Source organism: Rhineura floridana, chromosome 3, assembly GCF_030035675.1.
Source record: "Rhineura floridana isolate rRhiFlo1 chromosome 3, rRhiFlo1.hap2, whole genome shotgun sequence".
Taxonomy (NCBI): Eukaryota; Metazoa; Chordata; class Lepidosauria; order Squamata; family Rhineuridae; genus Rhineura; species Rhineura floridana.
In genome coordinates, this window is record NC_084482.1 from 73,850,324 (window position 1) to 73,867,892 (window position 17,569).

The 17,569-nt window shown below is 45.0% G+C and overlaps 1 protein-coding gene across 1 annotated transcript in view; it reads left to right on the forward strand.

Annotated features, from left to right (window-relative positions):
* Positions 1–4,894: 4,894 nt before the first annotated feature.
* The window catches only part of NOTCH3 (notch receptor 3), a 64,539-nt gene continuing 51,864 nt past the window's right edge, over positions 4,895–17,569 (forward strand). Inside the window, exon 1 of the mRNA XM_061616579.1 lies at positions 4,895–5,196. Coding sequence (XP_061472563.1) covers positions 5,100–5,196 — 97 coding nt within the window. The 5' untranslated portion in view covers positions 4,895–5,099. The remainder of the gene's footprint in view (positions 5,197–17,569) is intronic.

Here is a 17,569-nt window from a genome sequence, read left to right on the forward strand (position 1 = left end):
ATTTAAAAACAGTTTCATTGTGTATGTGATCTATTCAGATCATGGTTGTTTCTGTCCTTTTCAGAGGTGGTTAACCTGTGGCCCTACAGTTGTTTCTGGACTACAACTCCCACCATCCATGACCACTGGCCATGGTGGTTACTAGGGCTGATGGCTGGGGAGAATTAGTTCTTCCAAGCCTGCTGGTACCATCCTTTTGTGCAGGGGTGCTGCTCTTTTGACTACCTAACGGCAGGAGGACTCCCCTGAAGTTTGGAAATAAAATATAAGATGCAGATTGTATTTCCTCTACATGCAGGGGTCTGCTTGACTTTTATGGACTCCAAAATCCTTTCATACTGTTTGGAAGCTACTTTATGCCAGACAATTTGTCCATCCGGCCCAGTGTTGTCTCCTCTGACTTGTAGTGGTTCTCTGCAGGTGCAGGTCTTTCATATCATTCCAGCTGGGAGGAAGGGCGGGATATAAATCAAATCATCCATCCATCCATCCATCCATCCATCCATTCCTCAGGGCAGCCTTTCCCAACCAGTGTGCCTTCAGATGTTGTTGGACCACAACTCCCATCAGCTTCAGCCAGCATTGCCAATGGCTGAGGCTGATGGGAGTTGTGGTCCAACAACATCTGGAGACACACCTGTTGGGAAAGGCTGCTTTAGGGAATACATGGCCCTCCAGATGTTGCTGAACTGCAACTCCCATCAGCTCTAGCAAGCATGACCAATGGCTAGGAATGAAAAGGGCAACCAGAATGATCAAGGGGATGGAGCAACTCCCCCATGAGAAAAGGTTGCAGCATTTGGGGCTTTTTAGTTTAGAGAAGAGCCTGTGTGGTGTAGTGGTTAAGGTGTTGGACTACAACTTGGGAGACCAGGGTTCGAATTCCCAGACAGCCATGAAGCTCACTGGGTGACCCTGGGCCAGTCACTGCCTCTCAGCCTCAGAGGGAGGCAATGGTAAACCCCCTCTGAATACTGCTTACCATGAAGACCCTATTTATAGGGTCACCATAAGTCGGAATCGACTTGAAAGAAGTCCATTTACATTTAGTTTAGAGAAAAGGCGAGCAAGAGGTGACATGATAGAAGTGTATCAAATTATGCAAGCATGGCATAGAAAAAGTGGATAGAGAAAAGTTTTTCTCCTCTCAGTTATAAGACTGAACCTGAATGCACTTTAGCTCAAATTGATGTCTGCATCTTAGGCTGTGCATTGCAACAGAAGCACTAAAGCCTCGTTCCCCTTTTATTTTAAGTGGGACCGTGGGGCTGGCCACCATTCCCAAAAAGCATTGAAGAAGAATAGTGCAGTGAACCCTCTCGCATAACACGAATAGTACTGCAGTTTTTCTCCCTCTCTCATAACACTAGAACTCAGAGACATCCAATGAGGCTGAATGTTGGAAGATTCAGGACAGACAAAATAAAGTACTTATTTACACAGTGCAAAGTTAAACTACAGAATATGCCCCCACAAGAGGCAGTGACGGCCACCAACTTGGATGACTTTAAAAGAGGAGTAGACAAATTCATAGAGGATAAGACTCAATGCCTGCTAGCCATGATGGCTATGTTGTATCTCCATAATCAGAAACTGTATGATTCCAAAAACCAGTTGCTGGAAACTACAGGAGGCAAGGATGCTCTTGTGTTCAGGTCCTGGACTAGATGGGCCATTGGCCTGACCTATTAGGCTCTTCTTATGTTCTTATGAGTTTTACTTCAGCAACATCTGGAGGGTCAAAGGTTCCCCACATCTGTTTTAAGTGGGTATAACAAGAACCTTCAGTATGTGCTCTGTCTTGGAGCTCGGGCCATCTCCATTTTGTTGGTACTAAAATGTACATGTTCAACAGTACTTGCAGGGTAGAAGCAACATTCAAAAACCCTAGATCTCGTCTGATCTTGAAAAATCAGTCTAATGTGGGCAAAAAGATTGCTGCTATTTTGTAAGGCCAGGCAGGCAGAAAGTGGATCAGGATTTTTGGGTCATTTGAAGTAGTTCAGCAAGGATGTATAATTCCCAGTTGTTTAACAAAAAATAACTTTCTCCCACTTCACCTGATACTAAGAAAATGGTAGGGTGGGGTGGGGAATAACCATGACTGTTTTTGTGTGTGGAAGGACTGTGAGCTCAGTTCAGTTCTGACACTCAAATTCCTAGTCTTGGAATTATTTAATTCTAAATGTGTGTCTTTTCTATCTAGTTCTAGTTGGTGGATCTTGGGGCTCCAATAAAAGCAAAATAGTTGCACAAGCCTGAAGTCTGCTGGGCCTGTATTGCAAGGGACGAGAGAAAGGGAAAAGTAGTGATCTAGGTGGTAATGCAGGCCTTGGGAAGGGCTAAGGTCTAGCTGTAGGGTCTTGTGGGTCATGAGTCCCAGCACTGAGGAAAAATGTGTGATCTGTTTCTCTTTCCCTTTGAGAGCCTTGGCAAAGGAAGAGTGGGAACCCTGTGTGCAGAGTGGCAGCCTGAACATTCCTCAAAATCCCTGGCCCCAGATCTCTGTTCATTCCTATGGAAGGCAGCCAGGCAACCAGATGTGAGTTACTTGCCTGTAGCAGGGAATGGGCTGGGCTCACTCAGACTGGTTCCACCACTCCTCAAACTTGAGCACCAAACACTTACTCCCATCATTAGTCCACTGGCACAGAGGACTAATGTCAGATAAAGTGAGAAAAATACTAAAGTCGAAAGCTTTCAAACTCTACAGGCAGAAACAATATGTTATGCTTTTATTAGTACTGTCCAATATGTTGTGTGAGCTACATCTTGCCCGAGGAAGTGTTCTGTGAAATTCAAAAGCTCACACCACTTGTTGTGAATCTTGGTTGCCCTAACAATTGTGGTATTGTGATTGTGGCTGGGGTTATTCCTGCTTGGATTTTCTCCCCTTAATGGACCAACACAGCTGTATTTTTTAATCCTTATGAGGAATCACACATAGGATTAAGGGGGGAAATTTTAAAAGGTGTAGCAGTATGGTTTAGATGTCAAGCATTATTTAGATAATGTACATGAGGCATTTGGAGCACCTGAAATGCTAGAAATGATTATGATGATGTGCTTTGCCAGTACAGAGCACTGGCACCTCTTTTTCTGTAGCCCATAGCAGGTTTATTATTTATTTATTTATTATTATTATTATTATTTCTGCTACTGCTGTGCATAGGTCCTGGAGACATTAGCCTAGCAGTCAATCCCTCAGGAGCAGGAAACTGATCATGGAAGCAGAGTTTGCCCATGGCTAAGGAGGAGATGCCAGTCTCATCTGATGTGTAGCGGCTTTGTCATCATGGCACTGATTTCTCAGTCTGGATGTGCTTTTCATCATGCTGTTGTGAAGCAAGGCATGGACATTATTTCCATGGCCAAAGTATGGAAGAGGAGGGCCAAAGAAGCTGAATAATTCTTGTGAGGTCACATAGTGAGTTGGTGGTGGAGCAAGGAGCCAAACCTCCTTTGATTATGTTAGATGAATCAGTCAGACTTTCAAGCTGCAGATAAAGAAGACTGAAGGGGGGCGACTGTTCTGTGTTGTCTTGTTTCACTGGGGACCAGGACTGTGTGCTCCACTCTTACATTTTTTGGCAGAAAGGGACAGTCTCTTGAGGAGAGGATCGGTGTTCCAATAATCTTTTTAGCCATTGGTTTATCCATTCCTTTTAGCAGTCGGTTATCTTTTTGATCCACATACCGTGGCAATGAATTCCAGGGATCACCTGGATGAAAGCTGCATTTTGTTCACTTTTAAACTTGATCAGTTTTTATGCTAGCCCCTACCCCACCCCTTTTGGACAGTTGTTACCTGAATTGAACACAGTCGGAAGTACACACATAGCTATTAATAGCTAGTACCACTATAATCTCTGCCTCCTCAGCCCCTTCATATCAGTTTCTTGTATATCATAGCAAAAGTCTGTACACATTTTAAATGACAGCAGCGTCATGGTACTTAAGTTCTGAGGAAGCGAAGTTGGAGGACACAAGTTTGGAAAATTCTGTAACGTAAAATAAATCTACACAAATCCTGTACTCAGTAGGATGTTAAATGCTCGCCCCCCCTCCCTCAGTCGTCAGGGAGCAGCATAACAAATATTTAGCCATTTCCCCGCCATTTCAAGGATTCCTAAATAAGAAATTTCTAGAAAGGGGTTTAGACTTCCCTTTGTGCCTCTCCCCTCCGCCCCACTACAGCTACATGGCCGGGTTCCTGGGTTTGTGCCACTGGAAACAAGCAGACGTTGCTCTGGGCTGCTGCCTCCACCCTTCATGAGGGGGAAGGATGGAAACTTTTCCTCTCCTTGGGGAATTTGGACGCTCATGAAAACAGCAACTTTTTTGGCCACATTTGGAGAGTTCGCTTGATTGTGTGTGGGAAAATGCAAGGCGGCCTGGTGGCTGGAGTCTATAACCAAGCCAAGCCGTCCAGTGATTTCCCCCGGCCTTGTCTGTTTACACCCCCCCCCCAAATTGTTGTACTTCCAGCCCCTTTCTCTCTCTCCCTCGAAATCCTAAAAATACTTCTCCTTGCTGGGCCGAAACCCAACAGCCCACGTTGGCCTGAACTGCAAGCCACCAAGCCTCCCCCATCAAGCCCGCGCTTCCGTATAGACATCCAGATGTGCGCGCGTGTGTAAAAGGAGGGGGGCAACTTCTAAAGAGCCCCATCCCGTCTTAAATCCCATGCGGGGGTGGAAGAGAGAGAGAGAAAAAAGAAAGGGAAAACTCTGCGGGATCCTGAAGGCGCCACGCTCCTCTCCCTCTCTCTCCTGCCTTTGCACACAGTCCTCTCTCTGCGCCCCATCCCCGCAAAGGTGGTGGGGGCCGGTGGGGTGAAGAGTAGGGGGTGGAGGGGGAGAAGGAGGGAGCGTGAGAGCCGAGCCAGGCCAGGCGGGTTGGGTACGGACCCCGCCCCCGGGCAGCAGGGTCGCCCCGCCCCGCTCTCACTCCGAGAAGTTTCCCAGGGTCCGGGAACGAGCAGCAGGAGGAGGCGCCGCCGCGCTTTCGGTGTCTTGGTGTTTGGCTGGAGCCTGAACTCGGCCCCTTCCATGGATCTATAGGGCGGCAGGGGCAGCAGAAGCCGGACTTGGGGGGGAATGGGCTTGGTGTCCCGGCCCGGGGGCCCAGGGTGGGCATGGCTGGGCTGTAGCCTTCTGTGCATTTCGCTACTGGCGCGGCTGGCACTGGGAGCAGGTAAGGAGCTCCGAGGGTACTGCCTTGCTTTGGGTCGGGTGGTGGGACATCCCGCCCGCTCCCTCCTCGCCCCTCCGGCCCCGCGGGTGTGTATGGGGAGAACCCTTCCCCCTTTCCTGGGACGGGAGTAGGCTTGATCATGGCCTCTTCGTTTCCTCTTTTCAAAACTTTTCAAGCAACTTCGCCTGAGTGTTTTAGAGTCTCCGCTTGCCATCTCCTTGGCCCTTCGCTGCGTCTTGAGTGCCGTCCCCTCTCCCGCCCCAGCCCAGGCAATGCAGGACCATGAAGTTATTTTCCTTGTTCTCAGCTAATTCCCTGCCCTCCCCCGCCCCCCGTGAGATGGAGGGAAGGGGAAAAGCTTACTGAACCGGAGTCCGACCACAAAGAAAATAAATGATCATTGTTTAATTGCACATTGGGGGAAGGAGGAGAGGAGGGAGCGATTAGGGTGGATTGCCATGCCGGGGTGGGTGGGTGCGTAATTCACCGGCACTGATTTGAGCTACGGGGAAACAATCTTGCACTTTTTATTTACTTGAAGTAAACTTTATTCGGCAGCCAGTTTCAGCTTCCCAGCACGGAGCACCTGAAAAAACTGGAGCGTGGATTCTGGATCTGGCTTCTCTCGGTCTTCGCTGTAGTCTCCCTCTCTGTTCTCTCTTTCTGCTCTTTGCAAATGAAACTTTTACTCAGGCAGGCTGGGAGAGGGAGAAGCTTTCTATGGTATCCCATTGAGGTTTACTGAAGGCATCTGTTGTGGAGTTTGAGTCTACTGTAGTATGATGTGTGTGTGTGTGTGTGTGTGTGTGTGTACAAGAGGTAAAGGATGGGAATAAATGTTTGGTTGACATGCCTGTTGTGCAGACATGTAAGTGCATTTGGCAGACAATGTGTTTGGGATTTAATGTACTTGATTGGGCAACTGAGGTTTATGAGGTTGCTGTGTGAACACAACACATTCGTATGTTTCAAAGATGCATAATATGCACTGCATGTGCAAGGCACACTAGTCTCTTTCGCTGAGTGAATACATAGTTACTTGACTGGGCAGGAAGAATATATGCAAGAATACATGTAATTTGAATATATGTAGGAGATGCATGCATGGACACATATTTGTGAAAAAGGTGGTGTATTGGTGGGTGGGTGAGTTGCTTGTGATGGTGCAATTATGGGTAGAGGGCTGATGCACATGCCCCCCCTTTCTCTTTTGGGATTGTTATGAAATGGCCTTCTTTGAAGGGTCGCATTCAAGTTGATATTAAATTTGATAGTGCTTTTGTTGTGGTGCATTGTGTGTATAGGATAGCAAGAGAGAAGAGTGTTGATGATCTGGGCAGATGTAGTAGCAGCTGTCGTCCCCTTACCCCCCCTTCACATTCTGCTGGATGTACAAACTTATTGTTGCTGTAAGCGATTCCCAAGAAACTCTCCAAGTACCATTCAAGTCAATGCTCTTGCGCTGTGTGTTATATAGCCCTTCAGAGCTTGGAAAAGTTAATTTTTTGAACTACAACTCCCATCACCTCAATCCAGTGGCCATGCTGGCTGGGACTGATGGGAGTTGTAGTTTAAAAAAGTAACTTTTCCAAGCTCTACGCTGGCATGCTTGTTTCTAACCCAAAGGAAACAGGTTTCCGGCTGGTTTAAAAGTTGCGGATCCCTGGCCATGAAACTAGAAATGCATCTTGGAGCCGTGCTAGGGAGTGTACAGCTCAGCAACTGGGCCAGCCGGTTCTCATGCTTCTGGGGAGTCATAGTGGCTCAGTCTGCTGTGAAACTCTTCCCCCACCCCACACACAGAGCTGCCTTTTCCCCCCATTTGTGCGCTGGGAATAAACTGTGATGCAAACGGGAGATAAGATGATTTAATTGGGTGTCATGCAGTGACTTGCTTGCCCTGTGAAACGTGCAGCAGTATGCCAGGGATGAGATAATTGCTGCAAAGGTAAATAGAACGTAGGGCTATTATTCAGCATGGGTTTCACTCTCCCATGAAGCCACCTGACTGGTTTGGGGAAGCCGGCCTTGCTTTTTAGAACATTCCCAGCCAGCTGGTTCTGTAGTGCGTGGGAATGTGTGGCTAGTCCTGTGCATGAGGCCGGGATGCTGTGGATTGTGGGTGCCCGGGAATATGAATCCCCACCTCCCCTCCCCGCCAGCTTGCTGCTTGGCTGGACATAGACAGGGCATTGTTCTTGGTTGAGCAATTCCACCGCAATGCTGCTGAAGCCCTGGCGGCCTTGTCTGGACATAGACAAGGGCTCGAAGCTGCAGCTTTTGAGCCTCACTGGAACATTTTTAATGACTCTGGAGAGTTCAAAATGGTGCTAAAGGGATTGTGGACCCTGCCCTTAAACCTCTCCAAAACTGCATCTGGAGGACCTCGAAGATTAGGAGATTCAGTACGAGGGGCCAAACCTGGCCAAATATTCTGCATTTGAACTGGCAGGGCGCGGTTCTGTCTTTCTTTTTTCTTTTGTGTGGGCTGTACCAGAAGAGGGTCATGCAAGGGTTGGAACTCTGTTTAGTAGGAAGGGCCCTGTGTGTGAGAGAAAATAGACTGGGCTTGGCTGTTTTCTACTATAGGGTACACATGAACCTTAGGGCCAGACACTTAGGCCTTGTCCACAGCAATGTCTGGAAGCCAGACATTTTGTCTCTTCCAAAGCTGTTCTTTCTTTTCTGCCTGGCTGCACTGATAACAATGTGATGATCTACAGCAGAGTGCCTCACTTGATGAAGCCCTCATCTTGATGAAGCTTCACATGATCAGGCACACATGAGGTTTTTCACTGTGATTTGGTCTTGGTTTCCTGGCAGTGTACACCACATGCCATGACATGAAAAATTTGCATGCACAATCATTGTATATGTGTTTTGTCTTAATTCCTTCTGTGTAGGCATTTTACAGTATACGAAGCATCCTTAACCATGGCATAGCCTGTTCTTTCAAAAATGGGTGTAATCCATTGTATCAAGGTCTGAACATTACTAAATGTCAATGCAAAATTTGTGATTTGATTTGGAAGGAGCAGGGATTCAAATGCAAGCCCTTAAGTACATGTTTGGTTTTGTTAACAATAAAATAAAATCAAGTTATACATTTAATTAATGTACTGTAATTCTACATTGAATTTGGATATTTGTGGAATTATTTGAATTCAGTTTGCACACTGGCTCAACCCAGATTCAACCCTGGTCCTATCAGATTCATTTTAAAATGTTGCTCTGGAATTGGGAAGGAAATCTTCCCTGATTGTGCAGTTTCCAGTTCTGATAGCTAATGGAGCTTTGCCACTGCAGGCACCTTCTGTGTGTTTTTGAGATCCCCCCTTTTCTTAGTTTGTGGGGAGATGGGGAACCCCAAGAGTGCAAATCTGGGTGGTTTTTGTCAATTCTGGAAGGAATAAATGTTGCCATCATTTTAGTTGATGTTTCCCATTTTGCAACAGGTTTCCTTGTCTTCTGCTGAGTTTCAGGAAGAAAGAATCTTAATGCTTGCCAGTGCTAAGGCCATGTCTGACTGTGCAATAGTGGGATGCACCTAAGTCCTGTTGGCTTTCTCTGTACTTTTTTGTGGACACAGTAGAGAGTCTTCTCCCATCCCCTTTATAGATTCTATGAGCTGAAGCTGTCTGTGTGCGCAGAGCAGATAGTTGTTGAGACACAGCAGCTGCCTCCCTGCTGCAGTCACTCCAGATGCAACAGCGGGCCAGCAGGCTGGCCATTCAATTCCCTACCCCTTTATTCTGCCTACATTGCTAGCTGGTTAACAAAGGCAGCTAGAATGAGCTTGGGAGCCCCCCTCCTCCACACAGCCCTACTTCAAGCAGTCACTTTTGGGGGGTGATTTCCCCTCTAATGTATCCACATTTTTTTATCAGCCTCAATTGAATGCAGATGGTTTGAAAGCTATATCTGAATCCCATTATGCACATGGATCCTGGTTTACCATGCTACCGTGCAGAATGTCTTTGGAAGCATGTGGTGAAATCAGGATTGGGTGCCCATTGTGGAGGTCCCAGATGCTTGCTTAATCACACGTGCACATTCAGTTTGGGCTGATAAAAGTCAGAATGGGTTGAAAAGTGCAGATGTTGGTCATGCCACAAGGACAAAAAACAGTGGCAAATCCTTATCACTTTCATTGTCTTGCAGAGCCTGAAAAATGGGAAAGATTTTGGGGGATAGAGTTGCTGGGTAAGGGGCATTTTTTTGCTCCTGCCATTTATCATGGCCATTTTATTTGTGTGTGACTAACAATCTCTCTTAAAAAATAACAAGTTTGAATTATACTTAGGGTAAACAGTGGTAACTTCTTTGCAGTGACATGCCTAATACCTCTTGTTTCTGCCCTAACCTGGGAGTTGATACTGCTGTTCCCAGGCATGCAGACGGACCATGGTATAGCATCTACTTTGCATGCAGAAGGACCTTGGTTCAATCCCTGGTATGCCTAGGTGAGGCTAGAAATGTCACCCATCTGACACCCTGGAGAGTCGCCAGTGCAGACAATACTGACTTAGGTGGACCTGTGGTCTGACTCAGTATAAGGCAGCTTTATATATTTCTGTGGTCTAGCCTTGCAGTTAGGCCGTGTATATTTTGTCCAAGCACAAGCTTTGGAATTGGGTGCAGAATTCTACCTCTTGTGAATCTTGGTGTTTATTTTAAAGCAAATTTCTAGCCTATATGCATGGCTGCAATGATCAGTAGGATTAGGCAAGGCTGGGGAACATTTCAGTAATCAGGAGAGGCTGAGCAGGACCTCCACTGCGTAGGAAATAGGGCTTTGTGCCCTGCATAGCTGTTTCTCCTCTCCCCATGACTAAGAATAAGTTATGCAAGATAGCTAATGCATGCAAATTTGTACATTTTGCATAATTTATCCAGGTCATGATTTTCAGCTTTTCTTGGCTCAGAATTTAGTATACCTTGGCACACATTTTTTTAAAGTAACGAGCCCTGTTTATATGTGCCTGCCAAAAAGGGCCTGAAATCACTCAACCACACCCTACATGGTTACCAAGATATGTGGGTGGTACATACGGCATGAGCTGTCAGAGCTTTAAAAGAAGATGGGGGATTGTGGAAGGTTTTTCCATGGAGGGCTCTTTCTTTCACTTTGGGGATAGTGTTTTGAGAGATGTTCTTTTGTAGACTTTGATGCCTTTGGAAAAGGCAAGCAGTTCTTGCAACATGCATGGTTATTGCAGTAAGGCAGTGAGTGGTTTTCAAACGTTCTACGTTCAGGACATCCCTTCTGCATTTCCTTACCTGTTCAGAAACCCTGCTATAGAACTCTTGCATGCTACATGGGGGTGTGTGGAGCATGCACATTATCTTCATGTGGGGGCATTGACATTGACTAATCCTAACCAACTTCAACCCAAATCAGAGGGTGCACTGTAGGATGTACCTAATACTTCCCAGCAGTGAACAATTGCTGAGAAGTTTGGTAGGTGTGGGCAAGGTGTCCTTCAGAGAAGCTCATCTGCCATTTTGGATTACTGAGGAACCTCATGTGTTCCCTAGAAGAAACACTGCAGTAGGATCAAGATTGTAGTAGGCCCAGGATGTTGTTTTCTCAGCGAGCTATCCACTCCACCTTGGTGCTGACTCCCAGAATCAGGAGCAACTGTAGTGCAAGTCAGGATTCTGTCTTCCATAGAAGCCTGCACACTTTGAGGCCTACATGCATAGGCTTTCCAGGTTCAGAGACATCAGTGCTCAATTGTGGGCATTGAGGGCTAGGGAGCTGTGTGACCTTGCATTGGGTCCATGCCACTGCCCTCCCTTTTAATGACATAGAACTCCTTCATGCAATTAATGTGCTAAGAGGGCTTGGATCTCCCATTCTGTATTGTATAAATTGTTCCCGTGGGTGACTTGAAATGGGTTCTTCTAATAGCTGCCCATGTCAAACAGAAGTCATAGCGATAAACATTTTCTTCCCAAATAAAGTGTCAAAAATGCTTCAAATTCCAAGTATACATTTTCAAGCAGACTTCCACGTTGAAGACTTGTTGAGATGGTGATAGTCTTGCTCCAGAGGAAGTGGGCATATATAATGTCCTAGGTGCTGACAAAACATTTGAATAATTTGCTAGAGTCTGGTCCTCTCCAGCTTCAGCCACATCTAGAGCTGGGAACACAAATGAGAGTCCTGGCTTCCAAGGCTTTTGCTCTCACTTAAGGAAGGGCCAAGTGGAGATTTGCAAGCCAGATTTAGCCTCCAAAGCAGCTTTGGCTGATCTGAGGAAGTTCCACCAAATTTTAATCAAGACGTGATAGCAAATGGTGCTTATACTTTCATCTGAAAGGAAAAGAAGCAATGGAAATCCATATGTATTTATTATACATTTTCTAACGTTGAAAACTGGAAAGCAGTGGTGTGGGTGGATGTTTTCCCACTGCTTTACTTTTCCATAGAAAATGTTCTGTTTTCATAAGTTCATTAGAAACAATGAATGAGTACTAACTGCAAATAATTATTAGGCAAGCTTGGTAGTTTCAGAGATTTTAGCTTTGTTTACTAAATACAAGTAAAATAAACAAGCTAAATTAGATCATTCTGCAGGGCAAGGATGGAGAACTTGTGGTCCTCCAGTTGTTGTTGGACTCCAACTTCCATCAGCCCCAGCCAGCATAGGCATGGCCTGGGATGATGGGAGTTGGAGTTCAACAACATCTGGAGGACCACAGATTCCCCATCCCTGCTCTAGGGCATCAGAATTTTTTCCTATGGAAATTACCCAACCTTGCATAGGAAAGTTTTCCAATTTAAATTTTTCCAGAAAACAAACATAATTGCTGGAAACAATCAGTGTAAATGTGCTACTTTCAGAAACATTTGTTCTTCAGTATTCCCTGCTCCCCCTGATGACTTCATTCTGTTGAAATACACGGGCTTCATATCCACATACCTCATATTTGCAAATTTTATTATAGAATCCGACCATTCTTGAGTCAGATTGTTTCAGTCCCAACTTGTGTCTAGATAACAGAATGGTTTCCAAGAATACAGAAATTGGCTGGCCCTGTTTTAAGCAGAAGGATTTATAGAAAAAATGGGTTTTGAGATGGGAATTCCACTGGAGGGCGGGCTGGAGACAAATGTAATGTTTTGCCCCCTTGGAATGTTAGGCCCTGGTTGCACATGAAAACATCATATTACCCTCTAGGAGGATATACTTCTAAGCCATTTGGTGGGCATTTTTTCCTCTGAAGGGACAAATTTGGCAAGCCTGATGTCAAGATCATAGTAGCATAAACTATTATCAGGGACAGGCCAGATTTCAAAATACCTGCTCTGTGATTGATACAATAGTATGACTTAGCTAACATGGTGCCATACAAACTGCAGCCTACCTACCTTGTCAGGGACACAGTACTGTTGTTCATAGCCTTTTGGGGGCGAGAAGAGAATCTCACCATACCATGGATGCCTCATTCTTGCCTCTGTCTTGATGGACTTGCAGATTGCGACATCCTTCTAGTCAGTAGGTAAACAGTCACATCTCTTTGGGTTGGTGGCAGTTGCCAGTTTATAGCTCCATACAAGTGGCTTCACACTTTTTTATATCACAGGGGATTCCTGAATGTTTTCTGTGTGTCTTACAGTGAACATTGTAATGTCTTTCTGGACATGCATGGGACGCACAATGGACACACTCTGGGGAGTTCCTGTTGGTGAATCTCCATGTGTCTTCAAAGACATGTGAGTCTTGGTGAGGCATTATGGTGCTCAGCTTGTGCAGCTGTGGTGGAGACCCAGGAAAGATGTCTGCCCCACAAAGCATAAAATGGTCCCAAGACAAAGTGTGGTGGTTTGACATTATGCAAAGAGGACTTTATAAACTGTAGGTCAGTAGTCCATGCATTCATTCCTAAGATATGGGTCCTGTGAAATGGCTTGGAGATCAGTTTCCATGCTAGTAACTTGCTACATACTGCTTGCATAGCGGACTACAGACTTCTGTGCCTGCTCTTAAAACAGTGAGGTCCAGAGCAGACAGTCCAAATTGTAAAAAACAAGTAATATTTCTGGAAGAGGATCTTGAAGCAGTAACAGGTTAGTGCTTATTACTTTATGAAGATGAAACGGGCATACTAGCCCTAACAATCTGATCATAGTTAACATACCATACTATTTCTGATGAAACCATCATTGTAAATATCTATATATATCTACATCTCTCTCTCTCTATTATTGATTTTAAAAATGCATTTAGAGGGAAATTATGCTGCTGTTGGGGAAAGAAAGGTCACTGAGAAAGAGAAGCATTTACTTCTTCAAAGTCTTAAGAAGGTGTCTAAAACGCTTCAAACTACAAGCATGCCTTTACAAGATAACTTCTCTGTTGTTTTCTGACAGCAAGACATGTTTGATTAAAAAAAAAAAACACCACTAAGAGAAAGTATTGCACCATTGACCAACATGTCACTAATGATCCAGGGAGGCTAGGAAATCAGGTGCTAAATATTTTTATTGTATTTTATTAAATTTGTATTCTGCCCTTCATCCCAAAGGAGCCCAGGGTGGCAAATGTAGAGTCTGACATATTTGGTGAGGTGCACTGTCCTTCACAAGATGTATTATATACAGAGCTGTGTGTGGTTTTGAAAGAAAATATAATTTTGCTGTGCAGAATCTTGTAAATGGCATAAATTATATAAATCAAAACAAATTTGCATACACCTGCTTATTTTGCCTAACTCTTATGCCAGTTGTAGGGAAGGGCAAGGAACTAATACAAGGCATTGAAGCCATGGCCCCCAACTGTTGGAAAATCTAGTCTGCCACCCCATATACACTCCTAGCTTTTGAGGTTTCATTAGGCGTTGGAACATGATGTTTAAAAAATGATTCTCAGTATGCAGGATTACACAAACAAGGGCTGAATTCTTAACTTGTTTCACTGTTTACATAGTCTTGGTGACGGAAAGAACCCTACAGGAAGAACCTTATTCTTTCTAGCCAAATCATTATGAGGTATAGTGCCTATATATTCCTTTTTAGTTGGGCTGGACATATGACCTTTATGATTTCTCTTTTTTAAAAAAAATAGTTGCTTGCATGGGCAGATCACTGCTGTTTGTCATTTGGGGGAATGGATAGATGAGGTGGGGGTGAGAAGCCAAGACTCCTGGCATCTAGCTCAGCCTTGCAAAGAGCATGGGGATTAAGCAGTCAAAGCAGTGGGAGCCAGAACACCTCAATTGTAGTATCTGGCTTTTCACTGCCTTGAAGGGTGACCTCTGCCACTTCTTATTCCCAGTGGTTCTTTAAAGAGCATGAAACCTATTTGCCTTCCAACTTGTTTCTGGATGGGCCAATGCAAAGCCAAAGCCTTCGAGAGCTAATTTCCTGGGCCTTTTGGAAGGCTAATGCTAATTTGAGCAAAGATTTTTGTGAGTTGCTTGTGCTCTCTCTGATTTGAAAGGTGGAAAATCAGGGTTCTTGAGAATTCATCTCCTGCCATACTGTGTTTTGGGAGTGGGGTGGCAGACAGGATTAGGAATATTTCTCATTGCCACAATGGGCCGTGTTGTACTTCCAACCTATGTATATATATGAAAGGGAACAGTGATAACTCATTCCCTTGGCTTGCTGCATTCTTTAAGCAATCCCGTTATGGGCTGGCCTGCCTCTATGTAGATTTAGTTCTGCCCTTGATAGATAAGATGCCAAGCAAGAGCTGAGTACTCTGCTTATTGCTGAAAAACCCTCTACATTTGGGTGCCCATGGCATGGATGCTGTAAGACTTGCATGTGTTGGAAGTTTGGTTATAGAGATTGTGTATAGGGATAGGTTTTTTGTGAGTGTAAAAGGAATGTGGGAGTGCATTCCACTGGCTCAAACTTGGCTGTACACTCTGTAAAGGAGGAAACAGCAGGAAATTGCTGGTTTGTGTTGTGTCAGGAATGCATTCTGTTGACATCTTTACTGGCTGTGTATGTTGTATACATGTTCCTGTAACGTCTACATGTTAATATATGAAATATTAGATGTGCAAAAGCTGGTTCAAAAACATTTGGACACAGGTTGTGTTTGTGTTTGGAGTTTTGTAGGATTCCTCAGGGATCTCTGCCTTTGTGAGCTCCCAACATACTGTGTGCGTGCATGTGCAGTCGTACAATCGTGTTGTGAATACTTCTCATTATTGTGCTTGATATCTGTATTTGATTGCTGCTCCATTCTGTACATATGTGTGTATGTGTGAGAGGGAGGGATGGGGGGGAACTCAGTAAGTACACATCTGTATAGATTCTAGTAACCAGAGTGTTTGCATTCAGGGATGTCAGGATAATCTATTTGTATGTAGCCTTTGCTAGTTATGTGTTGTCAAAGTTGTGAGGAGGGTGAAAACTACAGCAAAGTATGTTCATATTTGGGTGGGGAGTGTTTTATATAGTCTGCATACGGGGGGGGCATAACTGAGAGTACATTTGCTGCAGTACTGCTGCTTGCTCTGCGTGCCGACAGAGTAAGGGGCGGCAGGGGAGGGGAGAGAGGCATTGTTTGGGACTGATCTGTGTGCTGGGCACGCACTCTGTTACAAGTGGGTCTCTAGAAAATGGCTGAGAGTGAGTGAAACGGCTGGGCCCCAGCTCCTTCCATCTTCTCTGCTCTTGAGAGGGGAGGGGTTTTAGTCTGCCTCCCTTTGCTCCTCAGCTGCATTTCCCTCCTTGAGCAAGCCCAGAGCACTTGTAGCGTCTCTTGAACCTGAAAAGGGGTTCCTTTGGGAATGGATGTGCCTCTAATTTCAGTCCCTTCAGTGGGCATTCAAGCACCCCACTCATATGGCTGGCAGAGATGGGTGCCAGTGGTTCTTTTCCCTAGCCTGGGCCTCATCAGGAAATGTGTTTGGCTTGGCTTGGGCAATTTACTAATTGGCTCCTCCTACCCACTCATAATAACACTTTGGAGGGATAGAATGACTGCAGGCTGCAGACTCCCCTTTCTTCTGTGCCAGTTTTGTTAGGGCTTTGACTTTCTACTTAAGAAGCAGGATTCTGCTAAGGTCTGGTTTTGCAGGCTACCTTAAAAATACTAGCCTCCCCATGCACGGGGCTGCCTGTACAGATTTCTGGAGGTTGAAGCTGCGTTCAATTAGCTCTCATCGGAGGACCTTCTCCATGGCAATTGTCAGAGGTCATCATGCTCATGGGCAATCCCCATAATTCCAATGAATCTCCATAGTCCAAGGCTGCCAGGGATCTTTGGTATGCAGTGATGAGAATGTTTAGGGATCCTAGCTGGTTACCTGCAGTCCTCAGATGTTCTCTGTCTTTTCTGGAATGCCTCCCCAAAAAACTGTTGCCTTTTTGTATGTCATACGAGGGCCCTGTTTGTGTGGCATTAGGGCAGAATTTTGAATTGGGCTTGTTGGTTTCTATTCTGAGGAAGTAGAATTAATTGTTTTAATAAGTGCTACCCGAGTAGCTAACTTATTCAACCAGAGCTATAGACTGCTCCCACCCAAGCAGTTTTGGATCTGGAGCCTTCCCCTTGATATTGATATTAAACTAGTTCACACATAACACTAAGCCAAACCATGACTCAATGTGAATGCATGAGTGTGTGGGTAACCAGGAAGACGATCATAGGTGCTTTGCTTCTCCTCCGATCCTGCTGCTGCCATGTGGCTGTGAGTGAAGCCATAGTTTGTGCTACATCCAAAATGGGGCTCATGGGTTATTTTCCTCAGACAAGCCTTGAGCGATAAGCCTTAGAACAAACCTTGGCTACAGCTTGTGGTTTGACTGGGGCGAGTCAAACCACAAACCCAGGTTTGGACAACATGCTAAGCCAAACCATGGCTTAACTAATAGCAGTGAAGCAGCAGGAACAAAGTGCAATCTGCAGTAAAGGTCCCTGTGGATCAACACACAAACAACAGAAAGACTCACAAATATGAAAATATATTATACTCAAAAAACATATAAAAAGGAATGATGATACAAATAGAAAAATAAACAATACACAAATTTCGTTTCATAATCCTGAATAGCTTTATCTGTATTCTTTATTTCCATATTTGAATGTTTAATTAGCAGTAACATTAAATCCATAGAACGTTGGCCCATAGTTACCCATTTGTTTTTAAATTCCAAGTCATGCATAAATATTGTTGTTCTATTTGTATAATTGTTTGTTCCCTTTAATATATGTTTCTTAAGTACAAGATAGTATCTTCCTACATAGTATTTTTGTAAATGTCATGCTACCAAGCTTCTGTGCAGGCAGTGTGCAGTGGCACTGCCGCTCGCTTAAGATGCCCGGTGGTGGCAGCAGGGTGTGAGTTGTGTGGGTTGCATGGCAGCGGTGGCAGCAATGCCTGCAGCTAGCAGGTGAACAAGTGA